At 46.3% G+C, this 13,517-nt stretch overlaps 1 protein-coding gene across 2 annotated transcripts in view; it reads left to right on the forward strand.

The window, feature by feature from the left end:
• The first annotated feature begins 268 nt into the window (after window positions 1–268).
• Window positions 269–13,517, forward strand: part of ITGB3 (integrin subunit beta 3) — a 48,090-nt gene continuing 34,841 nt past the window's right edge. Inside the window, exon 1 of one of the 2 annotated variants that reach the window (XM_074343429.1) lies at window positions 269–426. In XM_074343429.1, coding sequence (XP_074199530.1) covers window positions 360–426 — 67 coding nt within the window. In that variant the 5' untranslated portion in view covers window positions 269–359. Of the gene's footprint in view, window positions 427–500; window positions 622–13,517 lie in introns of those variants that run through there. The other variant, XM_074343430.1, reaches the window with a different exon arrangement.

Consider the following 13,517-nt stretch of genomic DNA (forward strand, 5'->3'; position numbering starts at 1 on the left):
GGATCCTGGCTTTTCTAAGCATACCAAGTGCCCAGCGCGGACCCTGGCACCAGGATGTCTGCGGAGGATGCACCCTGGACCCCGCTCCGGTCCCAGTCTCGCCTCGCCTACCTGCAGGCTGACCGTCGCGGGCTGAAGCTAAGCGGCGGGAAAGCAGCGGCGGTTTCCCACTTCCCCTCTGCGGCGGAGGGTCCAGAAAAGGCCCGAGGGGAGGAAGCGCAAGTCCACGGCCCGCCCCGTTGCGTCCCACCCACCGCGTCCCCTCCCCTCCCGCTGCGGGAAAAGCCGCCGCGGGCGCCGCTGCGCGCTGTGCGGCGGGCGGGTGCGGCAGAGGCGGAGCGCGGCGCCGGGCGGACGAGATGCGAGCAGGGCCGCTCTGGGCCGCCGTCCTGGTGCTGGGGGCGCTGGCGGGCGTCGGCGTCGGAGGTGAGTGAGGCTCCCGCGCGGCGGGTCGCAGCTCTTGGGTGACCCGCGCCGCGCATCCTGCCGCAGCCTAGTGTGCAGATTTGGAGCGGGGAAACTGGCGGGCGGGTCCTGCGCGGCTGCGCTCGGAGTGCGCGGGGCCAGGCTTGGGCCGTCGGAACCCCGAGCCGGAGACCTCCCGGCCCCGCTGTGGCAAGGGTGAGAGGCTACCTCGGGACCGTCCTCCGGGACGCCGAAGCCCTTACCGGGTTAGGCGCCTGCTCGCGGCGGTCCCGACTTGCGCGGTGCGGTGGGCGCACCTCTGAGCCCCGAGTCCAGCCCGGGCTACGCGCGTCGCAGGTGGTCCCGGCCGCGCGAAGGCAGACTGGCTCCGGTCGCCCAGGCGCGCGGGGCTTTCCCGGGGCTGTTCCCGCGCGTTGGCAGGGGCTTGTGGTTGTAGCTTCTCGGATGCGAGTGTGTCCGCGCCGGTTTGCCAGTTACTCCACATTCCTCTTTCTCCTTGTGTTACACTTTAAAGTTTTTGTGTTTGTTTTTTATTTGGTGGCTCCCTGCGGGAGCGATTCGGAGGATGAGGGCCCTGCCTCTCACAGTGTCATCGGGAGGCAGCGGTGCCTTCGCTTCTGGGACAGACTCAGCATCCGAAAAATCTCCAGTGTGTGCAAGCAGCTACGCCAGGGGTCCCTGGAGCGGGCTTGACTCCCTGGTTTTGTCTCTCCTGCTGCTGCACACACTATCAGCTGCCGAGACAGTTGGCATTCGGCCTCATTGATGCTGGGAGGGGCAGAGCAGAGCACAGCCCAGGGGTGCTGCCTGTGGTCTTTCCGGAGCCCGGGTGACCTTCCCAGGGTGAAGTCTGGCTCCTGGTCCGCTGCGGCGTTCCTCTGCAGAGGATGCACAAGTGTGCATATATGTACTTCTAATGAAAAGAGTAGTACTAATTGTAAGACAATTTAGATCTTGCAGAAGATAGTTTTTAAAAAGTAAGATTTATTGGTAAGGGCATTTCGAAGATAGTTGTTCAGAAATACTCGATAACTTCAAGACTCGTGTGTGTTTAACAGAGTGTACAGGACAGGGCAACAATATCTTTAAAAAACACTTTATTGAGGTATGTTTGATGTACAAAAAGCTGTGTGTATTTAATGTATATGACTTGAGTTTGGAGTCATTACCACATTTTATGACCCATAATTTGATGAAGGAGTTATTGATAATATATAGGGGACTGTTTAAGTTATTACTGCTGAAGCTTCTCATGTGATAGATGCTCAGCTAGGTTATCTGATATCTTTAGCCTGCAGTGAGCTGCCTGATGACCATGGCACAGAATTAGGACTCTCCAGCATTTTGCCCTGGAAGAGGTTATATCCTTGGTTCAGAGGCTGCCTGCTGTTGATGGGGGTAATGGAGAAATACAGAGGCAACTCATCTGTCTCCTACAGAGAAGCCTGTTTCCATGAACTTAAAACACTTTTTGTGTTCTTTTCATATCTACAACTTCCTGAATTTCAGAATGATTTCTGAGTCTAATCATTATATTTTCTTATTGTTTTAGAGGTAAGTAAGGCAACATAAGATAGAGTCTAGCGTGGTGCTTGATTCAATTAGTGAAGATGAAGAATGTATTTGTTACTTTGGTGTCCCTCCCTCTGCCGCTCACTTCTACTATACCTTTTGTTGATCTGGTGTGCACGGTTATAATGATCTGTGCAGGATTCTGCTGCATTGACATACCTAACTTTATATTAAATATCCTCTAGGGGATCTGTTCACAGCTTCATCGTTGTGATTAGGGTGATTTCAGAAGCGGTGATGGGTTGTGCTGAGCTCGCGCCAGACTCCTCTGAGAGGCACCTTAGGGTCAATCAGGAGCATAGACCCTAGAGAAGACCTCCAGAGTGATAAGCCCCCAAGGAAAAGCAGTTCCGATTATATTCAAATCCTCGCCCCAGTGTTGGGGGCTGGGTTGCAGGTATCATCAGATCCTGGGAAGCAGATGGTGGGATGAGACTAGGAGAGCTGTGCTGGGACACACGGGTCTAAGGGACACAGACAGATGGGGTGGGGTTCGCACAGAGAGGCCGCCCCAGCGTAGGAGAGTCTGGTATGAGGAGAAGAGAGATTATTTGAGGGTAGACTTCAGTTTAGCAATTTATGTACAAAGGTGATCTTTTAGCTTCACTCAGGAAACATTGGGTTTTGTGTCTTCCCCACATATAGGTCTTTTTGGGGGGGGTCACTTGCACATGTATATATTTCACACAAAATGTTAAAACTCAACGATACTATCCTGCAATAGAAATCAGTGTTCTTTTCATTAAAGCAATGCTTCATTTATTCAGTTGGTTTAAGGAATTTTCCAAGTTCAGCCAAAACTCATTTTACTTAACTGAACTTGATGGAAACCTTGGTGAAACAGTGTCCCCACTTTCCCCTTGTTAAGCAGCATGAGTGAAGCAGGGCTATAGGTCTTTATTCTAACCTGAGTCCTACTGAGCGACAAGTTGTGTTTGCTATCACCGTCTAAACTGATTAGCTCTGAGCTGAGGTGCTGATTTCTCCTCCTGAATTTATATCCTGGAAACTCGCCAACTGAAGCCCCCTGTGGGAATCCTGAGAGCCTGGGGAGACATAAGGAGGAGAGCTTGTTGGCTGGGGAAAGGGACGGCTATGGTTTAAAGCCGGTCAGATGTGCGTTTAGTTCTTGATTTTGCCTCTTATTGGCTGTCTTACCTTGGGCAAGTTACTTAATCTCTTGGGTCCTCTGTTTCCTTATCTATAAAGTGGAGAAAATGACACTTCTGTAATATGCCAATTAAATGAGGTAAAGGCACAAAATAAGTTTTCAATAAATGGCAGCTACTACATTATTCTTCCTAGCCATGGTATCCACAGTGTGTTGAAAGTAAGACTGTTACTGCTTCATGCATGAACGCAATCCAGGTTCCCAGAATGAGACCAGTGGGTCCCTCTTCCCACACCTGTGTGGCAGGGGATTCCTCCTTATTTCAACCCATTCCCCATTGATGGCTTGGCATGCTTCAGCTGCCCTCACCCAGCAAGAACCCACAGAAGAGCCCAAGGAGAAGAGAGGCCCATAAATTTGCTTTATCCATGAGAAAACCTTAAGTCCTGTCTCTGGGAAAATAGGAAAGTAAGAGACATTCACTAGATTTCAGGCTTCATGAGGAGAAGAACATGCTGATTTTGTTCAACACTCTTTGCCCAGTGGCTGGCACATAGGTGGAAAAATAAATATCTAGGGGTAGCTGTGAAAAGGCATCTAGAGGTTTTGTGCCTCACTTAAGACACCCAATATTTGAATACCTGCATTCATTCATTCATAGACGACCCTCAAGGGCCCCGCTTGGGCATTCTGAAGGATATTAATATACAGCCAAGGCCATGAGTTCTTTGGGCTTTTGGACCTCTGTACTCTTGCGCCATTTAGGCCTCTTACCTGACGGTGCTGGAAACTCAGGGGACCCTCTGTGAAGTGCTGCCTTTTTCCTCTCCCAGGAGAAAACACACAGGAGGGCAGCATCGTCCTTTATCCCCCTCAGAATTGTGAGTGTGAGTGGCAGAGGTCTCCTGGGGACAGTATAAGAGGGGGCAAGGAGGCAACAGTGAGCAGGAGTCTGGGTATGACTCTGGAATTTCCTGGTAGAAGTTCCTCCTCTGCAGCTCCCCATCCAACTCAGGATCTCTGGTTATCATCCCCTCCCAGCCCTAAGACTCTTTTTGCTCTTGTTGGCAGGAGAAGCCAGGAAGCATGCCCACAGGAACCACAACTCATGAATCAGCAGACAGATAATTAACTGGGGGAGTGACTGAGCAGCTTCAGGGATAAACCTCTTGGCCTGACCCAGCTCCCTCTGCTGCCTACAGAGCTGGCCTGCTGCTTCACATCACTTCTTCTCCCTTCTCCGGACCCCTGGCCCTTCTGGAGAGGGAAGGTCACTGTGGCTGATGGAGCTCAGGTCTCAAGTGGAAAAGCAGGTGGAGGCAGAGAAATGGCGCTGCCTGTTCTCCTGTGTAAACTGCTGGTGTCTATTTAAATGTGAGACTGTCCAGCAAAAAATTTATGAAACCTGCCTTTCTCACCATGCACATAGTATAGCCAGGAACATTCTTTTTTTTTAAGTTAAGTTTATTTAAGTATAACTTATGTACAGTAAAATTCATCTTTCTTAGGTATACAGTTCTATGAGTTTTGACAAATGTGTACAGTCAAGTAACCATCAGCATAATCAAGATACAGAATATTACCATCACCCTAAAAAGTTCACTTGAGCTTCTTTGTCAGAAATTCCCTTTCCCCACATTCAGTTACTGGCAACCACTGATCTGTTTCCTGTCCCCACAGTTCTACCTTTTATAGAAAATCATGTAAATGAAATCATACAATATACAGCCTTTCAAGTCTGACATCTTGCACTTAGCGTAAAACATCTAAGATTCATCCATGTTACTGTGTGTATCGGAATGCTAAGAAGTTATCTGAGGCTATTCCATCTTCCTCAGGTGTTGAGACATTTACCCTGAAAGCAGGGGGCTAAATCCGTCAGACTCAAATCCAGCTTTCAATTTCTAAATTTCTAAATTGGATAGATGCATTTGGGCCATTTATAAGCCATTAGCTTTCCCAAGTGCTAAGTAGTAATATCTAGGATATTGGAAAGGATTTTGCAGCAACCAGCACTTTTATTTTTCTTGGTCATTAAAGCAAATGTGGTCAAATATGGTAAGTCACAATCCTTGGGGCCAGAAGCTAAGTAAACCTGGGACTATTCTATGTTTTAAAATTTTGGGCAGCCTCTCTGAAAAAGACAACTCATTGTAAGTCTTCTTTTCTGGTTTTCTGTCTTGTTCCCACAAAAATACTCCTCCTCCTCCTCCCTGGCAGCATCTCTAAGTTCAGTTAGTGAAGACGTTCAAACGTTCAAGGGGAGAATGAGGTGATAGATGCTCATTATATGAAAGCCACACATTGGGGAGTAAATGGCTGGTTCCCCTCTAAGTCTGTTCTCTGTAATGTTCACTATTAATCAGACAGCGTGTTCTATTCAGATTTTTCCCCCTTGCATATATAATAATTCTTGTGTGTGTGTATTCCTTTACCTAAACTTGTGTTATATTTTTTCAGTGTACAAAAACCGCTTTTTTTCTTATAGGAAAAAACCCCTCAGGGTGAAAAGAACTGTGGGTCTGGAATGGGGAAACCAATTATTCGATTCATGGCTCTGTAGGCATTTTCGTCAATTTGCTGGGTGACTTTAAACAAGTCATCTTACCTTTGAGCCTCAGGCTCTTTGGTGTCTTAGGGGCTGCACAGAGATGAGGGAGTCAAAGGGAGAGATGGTCTTGCCTCTCCCAATGTCAACTGGAGAAGTTTTCCTGTAACTGATTAATAATGTGGAATTCCATATAAGGATTTCTGTGGGGTAAAAAAAAAGGAGATCTACATTAGAAACAAGCTTCAAAAACTTTGCACTGGAAGAGAGCTCCAGAAGTTTGGCAAAAGGCACATTCATTTTCCACTTTGAGAGCCCCACAGTCAATCCTAAATCTGTTTGCTTATGGGATTATTGGATAGAGAAAACCTGGGCCTATGAGATCCACTGATAGTTCCAGACCCCTGCATTAGCCAACACACATGATAAACTCCTCCAGAGTCAACCTCTGCTGACGCCACCTGCAAGGGGCAGTTTTGATCAATCCCCCAGAGCAGGAGGAGAGTGTGGTGTCTCCATTTTGGGACTCCTACAAGTTGAGTACAGACCACACTCTCTCGTGGGAGATTCCTGAAGGTTGTGGGAGTGGAGTGGGCAGACCAAGTTTATTCTTGAGTTCCCACTGAGCTTTGGGATTCTAGGAGGTTACTGGGTTTTGATGCTAAAGGTGCTCCATTTATAGAGAGCCCGGCGTGTTCTGGGGAGCCTACATTTTCATGAATGCAAATGTAGAGACTGAGGTGGAAGAGAGGACATTTAAATTAGCTTTAATTTTCTTTTAGCTTATAAAATAATTCAGCTTTTTGTAAAAAAAAAAAAAAAGAAGAAGTTCAAACAGTACAGAAATAGAATAATGTAGAAAGCCAAGTCCCTTGTAGTATTGTCCTTAAAGACAACCACTGTTGACAGTTACTCCAGAATTTTTTTCCTATGTATATGTCACTATATATAATTTTTATTATCATTGTTTCTCAAGCAGGATCATCCACAATAGGATCATTATCACTTAATAATATACCATGGGCATCTTTTTATGTCAGTTGATGACTTTTCATTACCATTTATCCTAAGAGTTGTAATTCTAGCCAGAAAACATAATGTTACATGGATACACCTGGATTTTCTTAACCAGTTCCCTGTTTGCAGACATTGGGATCATTCCCAATTATCTGCTACTACAAATAAAGCTGCAGGGGACATCTTTGTTTGTTATTATGCACCTTTGTTCAAATGTTTCTATAGGCTGAATTTCTTAAACTGAAGCTGCAGGGTCAAAGGAGATGAACATTTAAAATTCTAATTTTAATAGGTTTTGCCAGTTTGTCCTCCAAAATGGTGAGACCAACTTGCCTTCCTACCAAGACAGGCTGGCAGCAAGGGCTGGTGACAGCACTGCTTCCTGCTGTCTATATGCCTAAGATATGAGCCAAAGGAGGAAAAGTAGCAGAACTGGACAACTGGATGCCAGAGAGGTCACCAACAGGGCGCTACTGGGCTGAGCCTCAAACAGAGCTTGGTACAGGCTTGCCTCTTTTCTATACTGAATGAGTCAGATGGGAGGTGGAGCCCATGCTGATAAAATTTTCCAGAGATGCAGCATTTGAATCAAATATTAGTTGGACCATTAGGAAGAAATGGACACGTGTGCATTGTTTAAGGGGTCTTGGGCCCTGGGATGCTAGGTTTTCTGGAGTATTAGTCATCTTGTTGATCCTTGCTGCCTGGAATATATACTTTGAGGGCACCTTGAAAATCTTCTAATCCAATACCATTTGTTTCACAGAGAAGCAAAAAGGGAGGCCCTGAGAGGTGAAGTGACTTTCCTAAGGTCACACACCAAGGCATTGGTGGGGTCTAGTGCCAGAGGCTCCTGTCTCCTGGCCAGTGATTTCTTCACTATTAACTGTAAAGGCAAACTGACCCTGAGGTGGGGGGTCAAGGGGAGGAATGAGCATTCCTGTCGTAGGAGGCGAGTAGCATGAAGGTAAGGAGGAAGGAACTAAAATTTACTGAGCATCCAGTGCTGATGATTCTTTCACATAGGTTATCTCATTTAATCCTAACAAGTCATGAGGGAAGTATTATGCCCATGTTTGGGAGCATGGGGAAAGGAAGCAGCTTTGGGGGTTTGCCAGTGGTTGGTTGATGTGACTGGGTTTGACCTGTTAAATACTAGGGAACAATTACAAGTTCTTGAGTAGGGATGTGACAGAGAATTGAAGAGTCACTGGACTCAGGGAGAGCATCAGAGAGGTGAAGGGACATGCCTGAGGTCACAGAGCGGTAACAGTGGCTTTAGACCTGAGGTCTCCTGCCAGCCGTCTGCATGCTTCCCCCACCACATCCACTGTTACACTATAATAATCATTGTTTTACTACCCCTACCCTCAGGGTGTTTTCCAGGCGTGGGGTGTTCATTTTAGATAACTACAGAAGACAAGACTCTGTCCTTTTTATGCAGTGTTCAGCACATGGCTACCTAATTAGCCCAGCTGGAGGTGATAACCAGACATGATCTGGCTTCGCTTACAAAGACAGGGTCTACTGGCTGAAGGGTCAGTGAAAGGGCATAGCCGGTGGTCAACACACTTGAACTTTGTCTGAAGGGAGCCACTTGCTCAGGGCGAAATCCTTCTTGTCTTTCAGTCGTGCCCCCACATGCCGTCACATCAGCAAGTCCTTGGAGTGCATCTAGGGTCTGACCACACTGTTGACACCACTGCCGTCCAAATCCACACCCCCACCATTTGCTGCCTGGATTATGATAATTACTTCCTTAACTGGTCTCTTCTGGTCTTGCTCCCCTACTGTCTGCCCTCCTTTCAGTGACCAGGATGATCTTTTCCTGCTCACCTCTGCTCAGAGTCCTCCAGTGACTTCCCACTGGAGGGAGAATGGGCACAATCCCCCCCATGGCTACAGCTTCCCAGTGTTGTGGTCTCTGACTGCCTTTCCAGCCATCTCTCTTCTCTTCCCTCTCTCTTCCCACTATTTCTTTAAGAGGCTAAGGTCCACCTAGCTCCTGTGGGTTCTTTCTGGAATACTTGTCCCCTAGACCCTAGATCTTCCCATGACTCACTCCTTCTATCATTTTGAAATGTCTCTCAGAGAGGTCTTTCTTGACCACTTTCTCTAAAAGAGACCCTCCCCTCACTGATTCTATTCCTTTATTCTGCTTTGCTTCCTTGATGCATTTGCCACTGTTTGAAATTGTAATTTTATGTAGTGTATGTTTTGGTTTTCTGTGGAGCATGTTTGATTGAAGCTCGACAGGAGCAGGGGGTTTGTTTAGTTCATCAGCGTGTCTCTGGTGCCTAGCCGAGTGCCGGACACAGGTAGGTACTCAGTGAATATTTGTTGAATGAATGAATGAATGAGTGCTGACACCATTGATACATGTTAGTAGAAAAGTATAAAACGAAAGTAACCGCTTTTCTATTACCCATAAGTGGGTTAACCATTGCAAAGTTTTCATTCTAGGCTGGCTTTCTCAATCATCAAAGTATTTCAGGGCAGTGTTCCTGAAAATCATGTCATATATGCTGTGGAAATGCAAATCCATTTTGTATTAGCTTCTTAGGGTTGCTGTAACTGGGGTGGCTTAAAACAACAGAAATTTATTCTCCCTGGAGGCTAGAAATCTGAAGTCAGGGTGTCAGGAGGGCCATGCTCTCTCTCAGACTCTGGACAGACCCTTTCCTTGTGTCTTCCTAGCTTCTGGTGGTAGCTGGTAATTCTTGGCATCCCTTGTATCCCAGCTGCATCACTCCAGTCTCTGCCTCTGTCTTCACGTGGTGTTTTCCTCTTATAAGGACATCAGTCATATTGGATTAGGGCCCACCCTAATGACCTCATCTTGATTACATCTACAAAGACCCTATTTCCAAATAAGGTCACAGTCATAGGTATTAGGGGTTAGGACTTCTACACATCTTTTTAGGAGGACACAGTTCAACCCATCATACATTTTAATATTGGTAGAGGCAAATTGTACACAAATGCCTTCTGATGTTAAATACCATATTTAATTGGCTCTGATGGACTTTTTAGAAAAAAATGGAAAGTGTCTGAAACCAGGATGCATCCTATATGATAGTTTGGACTTCCTACTGCTTTGGATAATGCTTGTTAGAGCTCTCTGCTCAGAGAACAGAGGTATGTGTTACCTTGAATTCCACCTTCCTGCTGCTACTGAGCTTCTGCTACATATAATGAAGGAACAAAAATAAAATAAACTTTCTTAACAACTTGCTCTAGAGAAACCACTTGTTGCATCCATAGCACAGTTAGCATGTGTTTTCTGCTTGGATGACTCAGCCAGGTGAGTGCAGTGGAATATCAGGCACTGCCTGGCTCACCCAGTGTTTCCATGGACTTATTTGGGAAGTGACCAGTCAAAGGTCAGTGGTGGGTCTGGGGACCCAGACCAGAACTCCTCCCTGGCAGACAGTAAGAGAGATGCCCATAGTGTTTGCAGTACCAATGGCCCTCCCTTCCCACTGAACACCCTCCCTCTGACTTTGTCCTCTCCTGGAGTCCCCTGGCCTTACTAGGGTGGCATATTCCTGCGTTCTGACATCCTGTCTCTTTGGACAACATATCCTCAAAATAGCTCTCATTGACGCATTATGACTTCCCCTGGTTCCAACTCCCTTCCTTGTTCCCCTTTTTTCTCCATTTTCCCCACCCTTTGTTTCTCTTCTGGTTCTGTGAATTGGTCTCATGTGCCAAACCACAGCCCTCTACTTCTGACTTTCCAGGCAAACTTCTTGGCTGGTCTTGTCTGTCTTTTCGAATTGGCCTTCTCTTCTTGGCCATCCCTCCTAGACTGGATTTTTGATCACCTGCCGTAAACAGCTTGGGACTCAGGATAAAAATAGCAACAACAAAAATGATAGCAACTGTAGCAGCAGTGGCCTTTATTGAGATCTTTCTGTCTTGCCAGCTGTTGTGCTCAGAGTTTGACAGTTTAATTTCATCCTCACAACCAACCTGTGAGGACCAGGGCCAGTCCACCTTGTCTCCTTGCTCTGGCTAAACGGTCGGAGGAAATGGGTGATAGGGGTTGTCAATTCATTTCAATGACAAAGTTTTGATGAATATCCCCACTGCTCCAGCAGGGCTGAGACTGGGCCTCTGAGGCTGAGCAGGAACACGGGCCTTATGAATGACTGGAAACAGAGGCCCAAACGCCTTCCACATGTTTGGGGGAGGGGTGGCCTCGGAGCAGCGGTTCCTTGAATCAGCATGGCCCAGGCTGGAAGACTTCTGATGAGTCAGTCACTGTCAGCCACTGCATTCCCGGGAACCTGTCCTTTGTGGCAGGTCTCAGTGGGAGAGGAGGGGGATTCCAGGGGGATCGTTGGTTCTCATGAAATCAACCTGTGATTCATTAAAGAAAGGAGGTAAGGGGAACCGGGTAACCATGACTCCCCAGGCAAGACTTCCTAAAGAACAAGTCCCAGCAGCTCAGCTCATCCTCTGGGGTCAGGGACTGCCCGTTCACTGGGAGGGGACCTGCTGTTATTTATTTCACATCTGGCAAGGCTTTCTTTTGTGGCTTCAAGTCAAGGACTCATGAGGAAATGCTAATATGAGAATGAATGGTTGGATAAATGGATAGATTGGGAAACGTTTTCAAAAAATAATTTGACAGCGCCCACACCTCCCACGGTCTTCTCTCTTCTGACTCTTCCCGTGATCTCATCCCTCTCCCCTCTCTCCCTAGTGAACATCCACGGCACTTATGTCCAGAATGACTCTCCTGGACGCCGATTCCCATGGGAACTTCAAAACGGGAGGCAGATACCTAAAATAGTTCAGGCTCTGCTTCTCTCAGAGGTCTCCCGATGAGGCGGGAAAGGGGGGCTATGTTCACATCTGGCTGGGAAAAGAGCGCCATGAGCCATGAGCTGGCCAGGCAGCCCTTGTGGAGAGAGGCCTTCTGGTCGTGCTGTTGGTTCTGGACCTTCAGGCACTCTGAATCCGGCAGCTCTGGGAAGACTGAGCTTGCATTGTAGACAGTGCACAACTGCAGGCTGCATCCAGATTCCCAACTCGCGGTCTTCACATCGCCTGCCAAGGTCGGAGTCAGTCAGAGGGTGGAACCAGGGGTGCTCGTGGGTTCGCAGTGGCAGCTCCCCTGTAGAGTTTTACGGTTGAGAAAGGCCTTTGAAGTTAGACAGATTCCAGGCTCTGAAGAAATGTGGGGCTTCCATGAGGTTCTTCAAGGATTCCACATAAAACCCAGTATTTCGGGGAGAACAGTGAATGTTTAAATTGTCCAAGGCACTATTCCAATCCATTTGCATGTTTTATACTAGAATTCTATGCATATGCATGTAGAGAAATGAGCTCAGTAGCTTAAAAAACAAAACAAAACCATTCTAATCCAGTACCTCTCAACTTGCTCCAATATGTATTGAGCATCTCCTTTGAGCAAGGCCTGGGGCTGGGCTGGGCTGTGCAAGGAAAGCCTCAAGGGGCTTAAAATTCTATTGAGTGACAGTGCTAAGGCAGATACATAAATAATTATAATACGTTGGGAATACTGGAGTTGAAGAAACTGAGGCTGAGAGGAGTTAAATGACTCATCCAAGGCCATGTTGTTAGTGGGTGACTCAATTAGGACCATAGCCTACTGGTTATGTGTGTATCTTTTCTGTTGGGTCCCCCTGTCCTCTAGTGAGGCCCTGAGATGGATACCGTTCAAGTATAATTTTCAGAGAGTTAAAAGTATTATTCCTATACAACTGTAAAATGAACATGTGTCAAAAATTTCATTCAACTTAATGAGGGGACCAGCAAAATGTTAAGACTAATTCAGAAGAGAATTCAAGGAAGCAAGATTTATAGTTGGTCAGTCACAGGAAAGCTGAAATCAGTTATCTAATAGATTCAAAACTGGATAATGTGCTACAAGGCAGCAGACCATAACCTTTGGTGGTTACCTTTTCTACCAGACAGAAGTCACTTGTGTTGCTATTGCATTAGAATATACGCATCGTTGTCGCCAAGAATCATTTCCATTCCCATTGGTTTTCTACAGGCCCACTTCTACTCTTACAGATTTGTGAGATATACTACAGTAGAAGTCAAACAAAGGTACACACCCCTGGAAAATCAGATAATCCCTAAACATGGTGGGTCTACTAGTCTACCCCCCGCATTCCATGGAAAGGACTCTCAGTACTCCCTTTGCTTATTTCCACATTTTGGATAATTTTTCTTAACAATGTTTTGTGTGTGTGTGTGTGTGTGTGTGTGTGTGTGTGTGTGTGTGTGTGTGTGTATACATGCACATTTTCTAGGTATGTTCTTTTTCCCAGTGTTGAAAGGGACTTCAGTCACACTATAATAAAATGGACTGAGACATTCAGCTCTGTTAGAAGTTTCAGGGACACTGGGAAAACATTCTAATATGAGGATGATTTTCCCCCAAATATATTTGCTGGTCTTACCAGCTGGGTGCAAGGGACCACTTTAAAAACTTGGATAAAGGAATTGTCAGGATAATTGGGTCACAGTAGGAATGGGTCTTCCTCATTCTGCAACTTGTACAGTTGTCTCTTGGTATCTGCAAAGGGTTGATTCCAGGCTTCCCCCACCACCCAAATCCGAGGATGCTCAAGTCCCTCATAAAAATAGTATTTGCCTATAACCTACACACATCCTCCTGTATTCTGTAAATCATCTCTAGATTACTTACAATGCAATGTGAATTGTATATAAATAGTTGCAAATCCAATGTAAATGATATGTAAATAGTTGTCAGTAGTGTGGCAAATTCAAGTTTTGCTTCTTGGAACTTTCTGAAATTTTTTTTTTTCTGAATATTTTCAACCTGTGGTTGTTTGAATC

This window comes from Camelus bactrianus, chromosome 16, assembly GCF_048773025.1.
Source record: "Camelus bactrianus isolate YW-2024 breed Bactrian camel chromosome 16, ASM4877302v1, whole genome shotgun sequence".
In the NCBI taxonomy this organism is placed as follows: Eukaryota; Metazoa; Chordata; class Mammalia; order Artiodactyla; family Camelidae; genus Camelus; species Camelus bactrianus.